The sequence below is a fragment of the Toxotes jaculatrix genome, chromosome 13 (assembly GCF_017976425.1).
Source record: "Toxotes jaculatrix isolate fToxJac2 chromosome 13, fToxJac2.pri, whole genome shotgun sequence".
NCBI classification, from domain to species: Eukaryota; Metazoa; Chordata; class Actinopteri; family Toxotidae; genus Toxotes; species Toxotes jaculatrix.
The window spans coordinates 10,935,379-10,951,545 of NC_054406.1; the positions used below are offsets into that span (position 1 = coordinate 10,935,379).

The window sequence follows — 16,167 nt, forward strand, 5'->3', positions numbered from 1 at the left end:
CACATGGGAAATCAGAAACAAGCAACATAGTTAAAAAGTTTAAATTAATAATCAATAGTATATATTCAATAGGTGAAAGTAGCATTACACACTCTGTGGTTTTTGTTTTATCATATGAGGTCATAGAGTATCCAGGAAAAATGAGATGACGCTCTGGTGTGTGACATCCATCACGTCATGGGGAAGTTTGTTGTTTATATAAGTGGCTGGGGAAACTTTAATGATCCCGGATAACAAGGAAGGATAAAGTTTACTCTTGTGGCTAAGGTACAGGATGAACTCACGCAGCCACAAAATAAACTAGAGGCCATTTCTTAACACCTAACCTCATTTTACTCCTCATCACAAAACAGTTGAGCTTGAATCCTGACTGTAACTTTCAGGTAACGTAACCCTTTGAGCAACTGTTTGACATTTTTGGAAGCAGTTTACTGTGAGTTAGATGAGAAGATTGACACCACTGTCACTTCTGTATGATAAATATGAAGCTTAGCTGAGAACAAAGCCTGAAAACATGTACTTGTGTATTTGTTCCTCCAACATTGCTCTTCTTCTTCTGGTTTAATGGCAGATTAGGCGCCATTTGGTGCATTACCTACAGTATGCAATCATTCAATATACTGAGTCTGGGTTTCATGCTCCGCAGGTTATTTGCTTGACCACAGAAAAATTGTGACTGGCTGCTAAACCGGAACATGTATTGCAATGATTTGTTGTTTCACACACACACTGCTGTTCCTTCGTTTAAAAATCACAAATTCTACATTGGAACAAGCCAAGATGCAAAGTTAGCATGAGAAAAGGCAAATGTGGTGTGAGATTGCGAGATCTGTGTTAACTGTGTGAGTCTCACGCTCAGTGCTTGAGAGTTGGCAGCCCTGGTAATGTGCCAGACTCCTAGCTTTAAAGGTGTTGGTAGGCAGATTTTGTCACCTTTGATTTTGTTACCTTCCCCATGTCCTGTTTTTTATTCTAGCCAAGCTAAGCTTGCTGGCTGCTGGCTTCATAGTACGCACACAGACACGAGAGTGATCATTTTACTGCTGGCAAAAATGTTGAACTATTTCCTTAACATTACATCCTGGAACCCCTGAGTGACAAACTTCCTCACACAAATTCCCACAACCTAATTCCTTTCTTAAACACACCCTTTCCCACACATACACACATTTCTCTAGATATTCAGTACTTGACCCATTATTAGCCTACTTTTTAGGGGCCCTGTTGTCATCCCCAGAGGAGCCCGGGTCTGACGTGTTAGGCAATCGTCGGTTTGGCAGCTTCCCAGCAGCTGAGGCACTCCAGCTATCCTGTTGATACCTAATCTGACTCTCTCTCACTCTCCCATGCGCGCACACACACACACACACACACACACACACACACACACACAAATGTAGACATACAGGCAGGCATACAAGCTTACGCAAGCCCTGGCCAGCCATGCCTAGGGTAGTCATAACACATAGAGGGTGGAGACATGCCAAGCTCTTACAGGTCAAACAGTGATTCACAAGAAAAAGTGGATTAGATGTAAAAGAACATATGAATTTGACTTTAAATGGTGCTGACATTCACTGTTTGGTGAGTCGACCCAGAGTTACACTGGTTGCTACTGAAGCTGAAGAAAAAAATGCGAATGAAAATATGCTCCCCCTTGTGTATTCCAGGAAAAGACACTGACCCATTATTGACATTTGTGTGTTTGAGGAGTTAAATGTTACATTACGCAAAGGTCAAAGAAGAGTAAACGGTCGGAGGCAGAGATGGAGAGAGGGAGAGGCTTTTTCGCTCGCAAGGATAAAATTGAAAGCGCTGAAGAAAATGAGGAAGTGTATTGTTTTCACTCACAGTGATGAAGAGCTGTGTGGGGAGAATTCTTGCAGGGAAAGCTTCCAGGCTTGCAGTCGAGCTGTGTAATGTGCAGGTGTTCGCAAGGGTGTGTGTGTGTGTGTGTGTGAGTGTGAGGAAGGCAGCAGTAATGAGAAAAAAATCTGTATGAATATGAAAAAATGTGATCTTTATTCAACATTTCCACACATATTTCAAATATACATATTTACATCTTTTGTACAATGAATATAACTCTTGTGTGTAACCTGTTGGGACCAATAAAAGCCTCTAGGTTGTGTCACAAATACATAATTCACAGTGCAATATGAAATTGGTGCACCCGTGTCAGTTTACTCTACATGTCACATGAATGACATGTGACTCACTCTACATGTATGAACTGGACAAAATCATAAATCTCTTAAATTACTTTTCTGCAAGGAACAACCCAGATTGTCAAAGAGTCCTTTCTCATCTGGTATCTCAAGCAGATGAGAGAAAATAATGAAAGAACTGCGACATACATTTTATTTTACCTCACTGCTTGACTCAAACATCAATTGCACAGCGCTTCTCAGATATGCCAGATTTAGTACCATTGTCAGAATTATTGTACCAGAATGAAATAGCTGGCTGCAGACCTATAGTAGCCTGTAAAGCTAAACGTCACTGAAACGCTGCATCCGCCTGTCACAATCCAAAGTAAAAGATCTTTTAGAACGTGGTACATCATGTCACTAACTATGATGACTAGTCTCCATGGATCCACAGCTTTCAACGGCAAATTAAAAAAAAGAAAGAAAGGAAGGGGAAAGAAAAAGTACCATTAAAGAGGTGAAACAGTCAGAACAGATTCTTCCAGCCAAGGTCAGGACCATTCTCCACAGACACGCTCAAGTGTTGAGTCATCATCAGACAACAACATCAAACATCGCCTGACTGTGACTGATTCAGAGCCATTCAGTTTATGAAACACAGTGATACGGGCACAACACTCAGCACAGCTCAGCTTTGTTAAAGCAACACAGCTTGATATAATGTTCCAACAGAAATTAACCAAACAGGCTCAGCTGGGAAAGTCTTCATTGTTTCTGTACTGTGTTTCTTTTTGTGATTTTGTGGCTCCTTAACTGGCTATTTGACACATTTCTTAAAAAATACAAGCATCGTTGGACTGAGAGAAAAAGCATATTGCATCGGTGGGAAGTACCATTTGATTTTGTTCACGGAAATCCAACTGTGGCATGCCTCCAGACCAGTGAATTATCCCGCTATCTCATACCTCTGTTGCTGCTAAGGCAGATGACTGAGTCTTTAAAACCAGAGTTGCTCCCAGCATTTCTTTTTAAACAAGAAGCATTAGTGTTGGGTTTAGGTGTGGCTAACTGCACACGCAGCATTTCAGAAGAGCCGCACAGATTGATCACAGTCAAATTTGCAAGGTCTGACCCTGTTACTAGCCACTTCCTGTTCGAAAGCATCCTTTACAGGAAATATTTAGCTTTGATCCGGCTTTAAAAAAAAAAAAAAAAAGGGTAAATGATTTCATTTTAACTGCTGGCCCTGTGTCACTGCTTATTTTTGAGTGTGTGTGTGACGAAGTCGTCCTGCTTTTCTGTGAGTCTTACACCAGTAACACCCTGCCTTTCTCAACCTTCTGTGCATGGTGTGAGATTTGTAAATGCTCTCCGCTCACTGAGACGATGCCAGATTGGCAGTGAGACACCTTCGTAGAGTCCCACTGAGTGTGACACATCAGTCCTCTGCTAAGCATCTTTCTCACTCTATTTCACTGCCTGCTGTGAGACGTCAAGCTTGTGCTGGGCCTTCCTCGAGCCGTCGGTGAGTCAGCCAGTGAAGCCTCCAGCCTGGTCAGAGAGTGAGAGGAACAACATCCTGGTCTCCTAGCGTCCCTTTCATGTAATGTGATTCATGTAATGCTTTCTGAAGCCTTATGAGTCCAGCCTGAGAGCAAGCATCGGTGACTACTGTTTGCTATGAGTTAAATTTCTGTGATTCACTCGTGGTAGCCTGCAGAGATTATTGTGTTAACATAATCTGGCAAGTTTTGAGTCCTTGTTGTTTCTTTTAGCACCAAATAATTTCAAAAAACGCACATATAGAAACACAATGAATGATCATTGTGAGCAATGCCCTTAGCAAGTAACACGTATACGACAACAAAATACAGTACAGTAAGTTTTTGTAGAAAGCTTGAGGGTGTATGTACACACAACAGTAGACAAATGAGTTTCTAAAAAGTGCCAATGTAAAAAAAAACAACAACAATGAATCCCTCATAGCAATTTTTGTGTTGGTCCCTCGGTCAGACTTAGCTAAACCAAGTCTGTCAGCAGAACAGATTATCGTCCTCTTCCACGTCAAAGGATGGCACCATCTGTTCCGCCGAGCTCACTTCCTGTTCACCCAGTGCCACTTCCTGCGACGACAGCGGCTGGTGGAACCACGGGTGAGCGAGCAGCTCGGTTGCCGTGAGTCTCTCCCAGGGTTCTTTTCTCAGTAGGCTCTGGAGCAGACACTTGGCCTTGGGCGATAAGCCGTCTGGCAAACAGCACTGGCCTCTGCGGATTTTGGAAAACAGCGTGGCCGGGTCCGGGTCGTGGAAAGGGTAACGGCCAACCAGCATGGTATACAGCATGACCCCAAGGCTCCACATGTCAGCCATCTTGCCAGAGTAAGGCGCAGAGCCGCTGAGGATCTCTGGGCTGACGTAAGCGGGGCAGCCGTGGGTGTCTGACATTGAGTCGTTGTTCGGGTCTTCCAGGACGCGACAGTCCTCGAGGCTTTCTAGTCTCACCTGTGTCCTGTGAAGAAAAAGTCCAAATAAGTTAAGGACATTTGACTTTTAAGAAAATAGAAAATGTTTTATTCAGCTTTCTGTTCGTTTCCTGTCCATTTACAGCAGCTATCCCTACGTCTCAGGCTGTGTTTGACACAACTGCAGCTTCAAGTGAGTGCTTTAGTTGTGCTGTAAATTAGGATGAGCGCTGAGAGAGATGCCATGGCTATGATATCATCTGTTATCTTGTACAGCAAGCAGCTTTAAACATCATGGTGAAACCTAAGAACATAAAGTCCGTGACCCCATCCAAATCTGAGTTTCAGAAATAGAATGTTTTTGCTGAATGCCATGTTGTTGGTGGAAATGATCTGAATTTCACTCACACAACAACATTTAAAGAACAAGTCATTCTTTGATCTAGTACACCACAGAGTGAAAGCAGTGTGTGTGTATGTGTGTGTGTGTGTGTGTCTATTTCAAACGGTGGCTTTGTTTAACACTGTCAAACATTTCAGAGATCTGTTAAATGTAAGTCACTGATTGCATCATGGAAAAACAACCATCTATCCTTTATCCTTAAGCTCCCCAGCAGACAAGCAGATGGACACACACACACACACCAGTGAACTTACTATGACCTAAGTGCAAAACAGTGAGTCCGGTTTGAGAACCAGAGCTGCCTAAGCAAATTTCCAACGACTTCCTGGCACACACATGCTCACATAAACACATATATAAATATACAACTCCAGAGCAGCCTCCTCCTCCTTTTCCTCTGCTCACACACATAATGCTATATTTAGCCATGTTAATGACAGGACGTACATTTAGTTCAGTAGTAGGGCAATTAAGATTGTGAGGGTATATTTGTAGAATGAGACATTTAGCGCTGAAACACTCTTACAAAATGATGAATGTGACAAATAAAAATATCACTTGATAATTTCAAGAGTGATTCATCTTCTACAGCAACAGGCGTGCGGCGTGTTTGATGAAAAATTAATTTGTGCCTCTCGAGATTCGCCCCCAAGACTGACACATGGATTGAGGTTTTCTTTTTTTTATCAAGTCAGACACACACGAGGAGTGTGCTGTTTTATCTCACATTCAGAGGGGTCGACTCTGTGAGACACTTCAGTCGTCAAGACAGAGTGGCCAGAGAGAGAGAGAGACAGACAGCTAGAGAGACGGATGAAAAGAGTGACAGCCAGAAGGACCAAGATAGAAAGCAACTGATATTTAAACACCGAGATAGTGGAGGAGACAAGTCAGGAGAGGAGAAAGAGAGATGGAGACAGAAAAGGAAACAGAACAGAGAGAGTTAGAGGGGTGGAGAGAATGACTCATCCTTCTGTTGAGAGTACATATCTTCTCTCCTCCTCCTCTCTCTCTCTCTCTCCTTCTCGAGCCCAGGCTATCTGCACCTGGGTCCCACACTTGCGGCGCCAGCCATCCCATAATTACCCTCAAATGGCTGTTGCCACATCAGTGACGCACGGGAAGGCTGGCCCAGCAGTGAAGCTCTGCATGCTTCACAGTGCTAGTCACCTTCCCTAAACTGGCTTTCTCAACTGCACTATGCGTGTATGTGTGTGTGTGTGTGTGAATGGAGATAGCATTTGTCAAATTGTTGTGACTTTCTCTGTTTCTGGCTGGAGTGCTGCATTGTTAGCCAGGACATTGCATCACGGCGTGATTGTTGGGGTTTGAAAGATTCCTGATTGTGAATTTGGAAGAATGTGTGACGGAATAAATGAGGTCACGCACAATCACAACATTTCAAGGAGACTTATGCTATTGTGTTGATGTGTGTCAAAAGTCTGGCTGTGATTGGACGGAAGCGGCAGTCTCAGGGGGCGCAAAAATGATTTTCTGGGAAAGGAGAGCCAAATTCCATGATGTCACACGGCCCCCCCTTAATGTTATCTTCGACATCTGCAGCTTTGTTTTTACAGTCACATCACAGTAGGATCTTTTTCAGTGGCGCTACAACATGTCGTCAGCCAAGGAGTAAAGAGAAGTCAGTGTTTAAAAAAGATGTCATCCCACAACTCCAGGGTCAAGTGGGTCAGTCTACCAGCATTAAGCTTGCCATGCCGTTACCCAGCTAACAAAATACTGACAAAATACTGTCAATGAATTACAGACATTTAGAGTTTGCAATGCTTTAGAGCTTTACAGCTCTGAATGTGTAATCAGCAAACATACAAGTATGCGTGTATGGACACACACACACAAAGAAAGAAAATGAGCTATGCAGCCCCCCCGCCTCCCCTCTGCGCATATACACTGTGACTCATCGCTCTGCAGCCGTATAGCTATCAGAGGGACACAACCAACTTCAACTTCTCTCACTGGCTGTCTGCACTCATTCATCCAGCGTGACCCTGAAAACCCAGAGGTCATGGCTGGAGAATGTTACTGTTGAAAAGTCTCCATGAAAAAGGGCCTTTGGAGAGCTGGAGGGAGGTGGTGGGGGGGTTGTGTGGGATCAGCGGGCGCTTACAGGAAAGAGAGTGACGCAAGGGCAAAGAGGCGACAAATAGTTTTGTAAGCAGGGGTTTTGTGTGTCTTCCTGAACAGAATGTAGTACTCAGAGATACAGATATTAAGGCTTGCGTGTGTGTGTGCGTGTGCGTGTGTGTGTGTGAGCGTGAGCGTGGGAGCGAGTTCAAAGAACAGTGCTTTGAACTACTCTTTCATGGATAGAAGTGTATGTGAATGAATCCTTGTTGGAAGCATCAGATATTCTGCAGCATAGCTATGATGTTATTTATTAATAAATAATGAGTAATAAATACATTCTAAGATATAGACTGCAGAAAGGGATGATTGTCTCATTCACCAGCCTCGTCTAGCTGCTCTGCCAAATTGCCACCCACTACATTCACACATGCACACACACAGGCATGCAAAACAAACACACAACACGCATACAAAGAGACACATCGAGAGTGAGAAAGGGAGACAGACAGAGAGGGCGAAAATCTGGGAAGCTATACAGTCTGCCTCCACAAGTACAGAACCTCCTACTCTATCTGCACCCACATCGATATCTGCACACATGGCCTGTGTGTATCAGCTGCTGCCATGTTTGCTCTGTGCCTTCGCTAGCACGTCCCACCACACTGCATATATTTAAGTCTGAGAGCATCCAAATAAAGTTAACTGATACTACTAAGGCTGGAGGAGAGTTGGTTTGAAGGAATGTGTGATGCTGAACAAGTGGACGGTTCAACAAGGAGAGAAACTTTCCAGGTTGCAGGTTGACACCTGACACCCAGCATCAGTATTTCAAGTTTGTTTCCTTAAATGTCAAGTAAAGCCACGTTCCTGTCATCTCACCTTTTCTCATCAGAGAAGACAAACTTGCGCAGTTTGAGGTCACCCAGCACGATCCCTGCCTGGTGACAGTGCGCCACAGCCAGGGCCACCTGACGGAAGAGCCTGCGGGCATGCTCCTCATCCAGCCTGCGGCAGCTCTTCACCAAGGTGTGCATGTCCCCAAAGTCTTTGTCCAGGAACACATAGGCCTTGCATTCGCCAAGGATGATGTCCCTGATGCTGGCCACATTCTTGTGGGCAGGTAGGATCCCATAGGCTCTGATCTTTTCCTGATATACCCCCATATCAAAGACCTGGGAGAGAGATTGGAGCAGAAGGAGAGGAAGGGCAGGGTTGCAGGATGAAAATTAGGAAGATAGGGAAGGAAGGGGGGGGGGGGGGGGGGGGGGTGAGTGTGGGGAGAGGAGGCAATGGGTCAGTGTGTTCTTAATGATCATCTGAGGAAACAAGCATGCAAATTTGGCAGCGAGTTTAAAAAGAAAGGCGTAGGATATGCTTTGATTCCAGCTCAATACACTGCATTTTGCAAGAGCCTGACAAATGAATCACCCAAGCGTGAAGCGATTAACTTTATTAATCAACAAAGCCAAACGCCTGCAGGTCTATCATGCAAAATAAACACATGGATCTGGAACAGCGGAGGGCCCCTGACGTTATCAGAGCAGATCCTTATCATGATAGTTTTCCTTTGCCTCACATGTTTGCATTTTTGTGTCACGGCGTGGCGTATTGCGGTGACGTGGATGCAAATGAGCCGAGCTGACAGACACTAGTGTGAAGCCACTGTGCCAAGGTGGGTATAGGTGGACTTCAGTGGGTGGGCTGTGTTTCCCCACCACAGCACGGGCTGCACGGGGTTGCCTGGTCTGTCGTGTACTTGTAAACAGACTCAGAATAATCATAGCGCCTTATATAGCCCAGGATTTAAAAATCATGAAGCAACACTCCTGCCGTTACGCAAAGAGTGACACATTTCGCGTGAGAATGACATTTGGTGAAAAAGTCGGCTAAAATACTGATGACATGTCAGACGGGCTATTGAGCAACGCGATGTCTTGAAACAGCATTCATTGAAAGAAATTGCACAATGACGGGATTGCGCATACCTTGCACAGTAGCTCATCGCCTGTGTCGGTGTTCATCGCGCTGTGCATGCTTTCCCGGTCCGCCAGAGGTAGAAGCAGAAACGGTCCTATCCTGGACGGTCCCTGGTGGGTCGCCGGCGGATGGTTTGAGACGGGGCTGACCGGGGACCCGGGAGAGGCGCCGAGGAGTCCCTGCGTGTCCCCCGCCTCGGCGCTCAGCCTGGCGCATTTCGCCGGCGGCTGATCGTCTGAGTCCAGCCGCTTGTGCGCGACTCTCACGGCGCGGATGCAGGGCGCCGGGCTGCCCCACTGCAAGTTCATCCTGATAGACCGATTCACCATGAAAGCAGCAAACGAGACCCTGACTATTTTAGGATGTGTCCTTTTTTTGATGGTTAAAACAATCTGCAAACAGTGCGATCCATTCTCCGTGTGAGACTCTCTGTAGTTGAGATATAAATTGAAACTTCAGCCGATTCAGTGACGGCGCGTTTTTTTTTTTGGTAATAATCCAACCCACGTCCTTTTAGAGAGCGAATGCCCGTGGCTCTGAGGTCTGTGTACTTTTGGTGAGAGAATCCCGATCCCCCCAGAGACCAGGCTGCGAGAGAGGGAGAGGGGAGAGAGTGAGAGACAGAGAAGGAGAGACAGAGAGAGAGACAGAGAGAGGGAAGGAGACCGCCTCACGCTCAGAGAGAGGCAGAGAGTGAGTGAGCGAGCTCCGGTGATGTTGAGCTCTGAGCTCAAACACTCCGCCCGACCAGTCCAGCCTCCTGGTGACACAACCATTGAGCAATCCTGGAACAGCACCGACTCCGGCTCAGCTCGGCTCTGATGAAACTGCCTGCTGTATTACCTTTCGCACAAGACAAGGCTACGTGAACACATGGTTAAGATATTGATGTTATTCTTTTTTTCCCCGTTTGTCATGCTGTCGTGAATTTCTCTGGAAAAAAAAATCTTGTTATAAGCTCTTAAGATTTTCAATGAAGAAATCATCCTCCACTTATCACGACTGCCTCATCAAGCATGCACATGTTTTAGACAATTATTAACAATCTTTAAAACTCTTTCTCTGACTCATTTGTTCCTTAATGCTCAGCTCTTATTGCCATTTATGACCAGTTGCAACAATCTCTCCTGAACTCGTTGCTCTCCAAACGTTAGGCCTCAAGTGTGAACTAGCACAACACACAAGGCTCCAGTGTATAAGCCTAAACTCTAGCTTTAACATCACCGTGATATTTTCCCATGCTGGGCCTTGTTTGTTATGTGGATATGACTCACCCCCATAAAGCCTCATTGGTGCTGGGCTATAAGCATTCACATAAAATATGCCAGTGCAGCTCTGTAAACAACATCACAAGCGGCTGGGCTCCCACAGACACTGATCCTAAGTTAAAACTACATGAACACCCAAATACCACACACACACACACAAAGCACGCCAGTGCTGTGCAATTTGTGTGAAAATTATGCAATGTCGTTGAAAAAAATAGTATAACCAGTGAACTATGGACTGTTACTTAAGGATGCAAGAACCAGAAATTAAAGGGTGAAGTACAGTATATACTCAGTTTGAAAAACATTCCTGTGATGAGCGTTGAGATGAACTGACGGTATGAGGTAATTAAGCGTGCATGTTTGTGTGTGTTTGTCGGGGTGTGTGCATACGCGTGACCATGTGTTTCGTTGCGCAAGAGTTCTCTCTTTTTTTTTTTTTCCTCCTCTTTCCACTGCTTTATGTTGAACAAGCGCAGTGGCAGCAGTGGAGGCTCACTGAGCGTTCACCGAAACACAGAGCACCAGCTGGCCTGTGTATGTGTGGGTTTGTGTACGTGTGTTTGTGTACGCACTATCACCCCTCTTTTGCACAGCACCCCTCCTGCCAAACAGGAGCACGTCGTTCCAAACCATTTCTTTCCTTCCACAAGAGGTCACACGCTTAACCAGGTCACAAGCAGCTGGGCTCGTATTGATTAAAAAAAAAAAAAAAGAAGGGGGGATCATGTGAACCTGTCTCCGCAGGCCGTTCCAAACATGGATGAGCTGCAGATTCCATAGAAATGATGGCTGTTATTTTTAGGCCTCGCATTCTTTCTTTGTCCAGGGGTCGTCCTACGAATAAGGTGACTCACCGACTGATTGATGCGTGTGCGAATCTGTGAGCAAGCGCGTTTGTCATGCCGTCGAGCAGGCACAGGAACAGGTTTCTCTCCCTCTCTCTGTCTCTCTCTCTCTCTCTGTCTGCCACTTTTTAAGAAGTTCAAAAAGCAGGATGAACAGTCACTGTGGGAACGGGCTGCAGAGGAACAGGAGGCAGGAAGGTTTATTGTTATAGTACAATAGTCCGGACCTGGTGCGGCAGCGCATCAAAGCGAAGATGCGTGTTTGTAGCTTCTTTGTGAGTGACACAGTGTTTAGGTGTACACTGGAAAAAATGACTTATTTGTGCTGGCTGTCATTAAACAAAGTGTTTGCGTGCGTGCGTGTGTGTGTGTGTGATACAACAGTTTGAGAGTTCATGTTGGAATCATTACACAAAGTCACACCATATACAACATGTTTAGGCTCTGTATTGCCCTCATGCAAGACAGTTTATGTTGCTTGACTCCAGTGTGTACTTCATGTTGTATGTGGGTGTGTGTTGTGTGTGTGTGTGTGTGTATACAGTGCCTGTGTAGGAGTGTGACTGCATCCCCATGCCAGTGAGCTAGAGGAGAAAACAGTATTCAGGGCATGCTCTCCCTTGTTATAATTAGCTGAGTCACTCACCACCAGCAGCGGTAAAGAGAGGCTGGGAATTGATCTGCTCTGAGAATAGTTCAATCTGCTCTGGCTGACAGCCAGCCATCGCTGTGAATTATTCTTCACTTGAGCTGCTCTGTCACATTACACATACGCAGACATGCGTCAGACGTTAAGAAATGTACAGAGCTGGAGGCTTGAGACTAGAACTTGAGGCGTACAGTTAGTTACGGAAATTAGGAGTTGAAACTTGACTGTTTTAAGATCCGGTTTTGATCAAGTGTGACCTCAGTGAAATAACTTAAATTGTCCATACCACAGGCTTCGATCAGCTAGAGGCTTTACTCACAGATAAGTCTTTTTGTGCAGATGTTGGATAATGATGATGGGTAGATGCCTGATAATGAGATGAACCAAAAAAACAAACTGTTTTTTCCACAACAACACACTGACTGCACATTATAAATGAGGGGGCGCTAGTGCATCTGCTCAGTTCACTTTCTGTGATGAATAGGCCTTTTTTGCAGCAGCCTTTTTGACTTGCCATGGTAGGAGAAGCACAGGTGTTACTAATCACTTTAACAATGGCTCTGTTCTACTCTAGTGTCTCAGTAATGCTGCATTCTCACTCAATATTGGATGAATGGGAAAGAAAAGAAAACTTTAAAACCCATTATTCTGACTTGGGAGGTGTTCGTGCATTACTTCAAGATTGTTTTGCCCCAGCCTGGAAGTCACGACAGATAAACAGCCTAAATTACCTACCTGTATTGTGTTTGTAGTAGTTTGTTAACACTTTAAAACCATAGATAAACAAAGAGTTTAAAGCCTTTTTTTCATCAGCTGAATGGAATGTATTTGTGTTGATAGTGTTAAGCAGCTAAATGGAACTCAGCCCGAAAACCTGGGCACATTGTACCTGAAGTATTTTCATCTCTACAATAGCCAAGGAAATTAGATCAGTCTTTCAGTGACAAAGTGACTACATGTAAAACTATGTCAGATATCTTAACTGCTGTAATTACAGCTGAACTTGCCCTGTTTCTGACCATCTGAAAAAGGTCACAAGAGAATAGAAGGAAGTAAGGATGCCGCACGCAACAGTAATCTTTTTACAAGTCCATTATCTTCCTCTATTGGTTTTATACTGACTGCTGCCACTGTTTCCTTTATGAATTTTGTAAAGTAGAACTTGTTTTCTGCAAATGTCTGGTTGTCTGCCATTACCATTGTATCTTTGGACAGCTGACAATTTGCTATGAATGTAGAATTAGAGAGTGGGAGATAGAAGTGGGCCAGTGGATATTCAGCTATATGCTTGCAATAAAAATGATTGAATTTCTATTCAGGGTGTAAAATCTGCCTTTAGAATAAAAAAAAGAAGCTCTTATAAGTCTGCAGTACGCCCCTGATCTTCCGTATATCTTGATATAAGCTCCCAGACGCTGTGAACTGAATGAACTCAAGTGTTGAGGTCTCATCCAAAATTAGTCATCAGCCAGCTATAACCACCTCTACTGAATGTGCTCTATATTTTCACAACCTCGGCTGACCTCAAGGACAATCAATCAAACCAGGAGCCGAGATGGGGGATTGTTTCATGTGGATGGACTCCAGACTGTAGTCTGGCCAAAAATTTCTGCCTTCCTTCGCTAGTTATCCCAATCTGTCCATCACTATTTCTTTGATCTGTTCGCTTCAGTTACGGTTGGTTAGACTGGGGAGACTGCGTTCTTGGCAACACAGATATTTGTGCATTTCAAAAAACCCAGTTTAAGGGTAATACATTCTTTCAATTTTTTACAATATACTGTGCTCAGATTTTACAACACATGACAACTAATAGCTTTTACATTGGAACACGCACCTACACGTTGTTCCCTATTAACGGAAAACATTTGTTCTCACACAGGGGAGTTGTCATGTTTGCACATACTCAGCACAAAGACTTCCCCAAAGGTCTTCTGAGAAGTTGTAAAGCTTTTGTTCTTCTCGAGCTTGTTGCTGTTTCATAAAAAAAAAAAAGCGGTAATCTTCATTTTAATAAAAAAACAAACAAAAAAAAAAAACGTTTTGCAATAAGTGTCACCATGCATTATCACATGGTGACACAGTGATAATGCATTTACTGTGGATAGAAATATTCTCTTTACTGTTTCAAGAATAATGAATTTCTCCTCCATTGGCAAACGTTAAAAGTGTTTGGTCCTATTGACAAGGCTAATGCTGTCGAACTTTTCAGAAATACTATATTCACAATCACATTATCTGGTTGGTTGATGACCTTATTGTTTCATACTGACAACAAGGAGGCAGACTTCACACATGCAACGGGATAGGATTGATGCAAAACCCCAAAATGGATCCGTCTCACTTTAGGTCACAATCTGAACACAGTATATGTATCTGTATTGGCGATTCTTGCCCTGGTATTTCTTGGTCTCAAACCCTTTATTTCCATTGTTGTCCTCCAACATATGGACAACACAAAAATGCCAAGTGAGGAGATATAGTTTATGTGTCTCAGTCACTCATATGAAACCAAAAATGACTGAGAAATCATCTTTTAAGGCCACTTTGAAGATCCTCTTTCTTATGATCAAATTTAGACAACTTGGAGAGTTCCACTGCACTGCAGCAAAATAAGGAAATGCAATTTTACAGATCAAACTCAAAGTGAAACTGTTTGTAGTGATCCTCTCTTTGTGCAATAAGCCCATTTCACTGGAAAGGTCATCAAATACCAGGTATCCCCCTCAAGTCTTCATCAGCAGAATTTCACTCGAAAAGTTCTGCTCACTTCCCTCCACGTCCTAAGAACGCCATTTCATAACTCCATCTTTATCAGTCACACTTCAACACATGATTTCACTGAAGAAGTTGGCCTTACTTTCAGTGCTCCACTCCAGGATGACTCAAGGGGTTTCCTGTTGCTAATGGGAAGTGGATGGCAATTGTGTATGCGTGTGTGCTGTGGCCACAACATGCACACGTCACCACCATACTGTCACCAGCCTATCGCTGAGGTTACACAAGCAGTCTCCGCTCAGCCGGGTCCGACTCCATGATGTCACCCTGAGTGGAATGAGAAAACACAGACTGAGAAAAGGAAATGAGAAGTGGCTGTCATTTATGGCTCTGCTGAGGAAAAAAAAAAAAAAAGCGTTTTGTTATTGTTAGTGACGATTCATCTTTGTTGGGCAGTGGCGAAGCAGGAAGGGAGAGGAGCAAGATTTTAGATCAAAGTATGAATCACGGTTCCAGTTACTTCTGCTGATGTGTTGCGGGTAAAATGTTTCCCTAATTAATAACCACAAAATACAGCTGGAGTCGTTGGGAATGTCATTAGTTTTGCAGGTATTTTTAGTCAGTTGGCTGTTCTCTTCTTAATGTTTTCTCTCACACAATTTCTCCCAGGTGTTACTGGCTTTGATTTATTTTATCGGCGCAGTAAAAAAAATATTCTTTTACAAACAGCGCCTCAGAGGATGGCACATGAAACTGTCATCCAACATTAATCTCCCCGGTGTTGTTTGATGAAAGATGAGCTACAGCTGCTGTTCAAAAAAGGGCGTCTGCTTTTAACATACCTACACTAAATTATATTCTGAAGTGAGCAGATCCTCAGTTTCTCTTCATTTCAATAACTGAGGACACAAAGTACGTCCTCCAGCCAAAACATAAGAGGTTGGATCATCATTAATGACACTTCTAGAGAGAGTGTGAGACGCGTAGACGGAGTAAAAACTGTTATTTGTTTCCAATCCCATCTACAAGTCCCATAACCCCCAACCTCTTTCCACAGTGAGTCACCCAGCACTGAGTTTATCAAAGTGTGTGAACACGAGAGGGAGAGGAGAGCTTAGCGTTTGGAAAAAGCAATTAATTGCAGGATAATACCCCATGTAACAGGATTTCAATGACTGTTAGCACTGCTGCGCTCCAAAAGGAGATTTATTCTCATAATCCCGTGATGAAAGGGATGGCCAATTATTTCCCATGCATTGGAACACACTGCCTGAACCAGGGCTAGGCCAGCGGGAGAAAGAGGAAGCGAGGAGCAAGAGGAAAAGACAAGAAAGTGTTTGTGTGTACACATACGCACTTACTATTCAGCCAGCAACAACAACCTGTCACTCTTCGCAAATTACCTAACGCAGAGCTTTTAATGATATGATTGCACTACAACTCATGGGAGAAAGATGAAAGCTGCGCGTTGCTCCATTAACTGCAGACTCCGTGGCTTCTGAAAATTAGGCCCCACGTTTCTTGGCGTTTCATCAGTTTTGAAGGATGTTGAAAATGTGGGTTAACATTCATGAAGTTTGTGTTTGAGTTTCAACAGCAGAGTGT

At 44.0% G+C, this 16,167-nt stretch overlaps 1 protein-coding gene across 1 annotated transcript; it reads right to left on the reverse strand.

The window, feature by feature from the left end:
* Positions 1-2,003: 2,003 nt before the first annotated feature.
* Positions 2,004-9,818, reverse strand: trib1 (tribbles pseudokinase 1). Its single transcript, XM_041053282.1, has 3 exons — positions 9,088-9,818; positions 7,982-8,274; positions 2,004-4,658 (listed from the first exon to the last, which is right to left on the reverse strand). The coding sequence occupies exons 1-3, from the start codon at positions 9,406-9,408 to the stop codon at positions 4,184-4,186; spliced, it is 1,089 nt and encodes a 362-aa protein (XP_040909216.1). The 5' UTR covers positions 9,409-9,818; the 3' UTR covers positions 2,004-4,183.
* Positions 9,819-16,167: the final 6,349 nt, after the last annotated feature.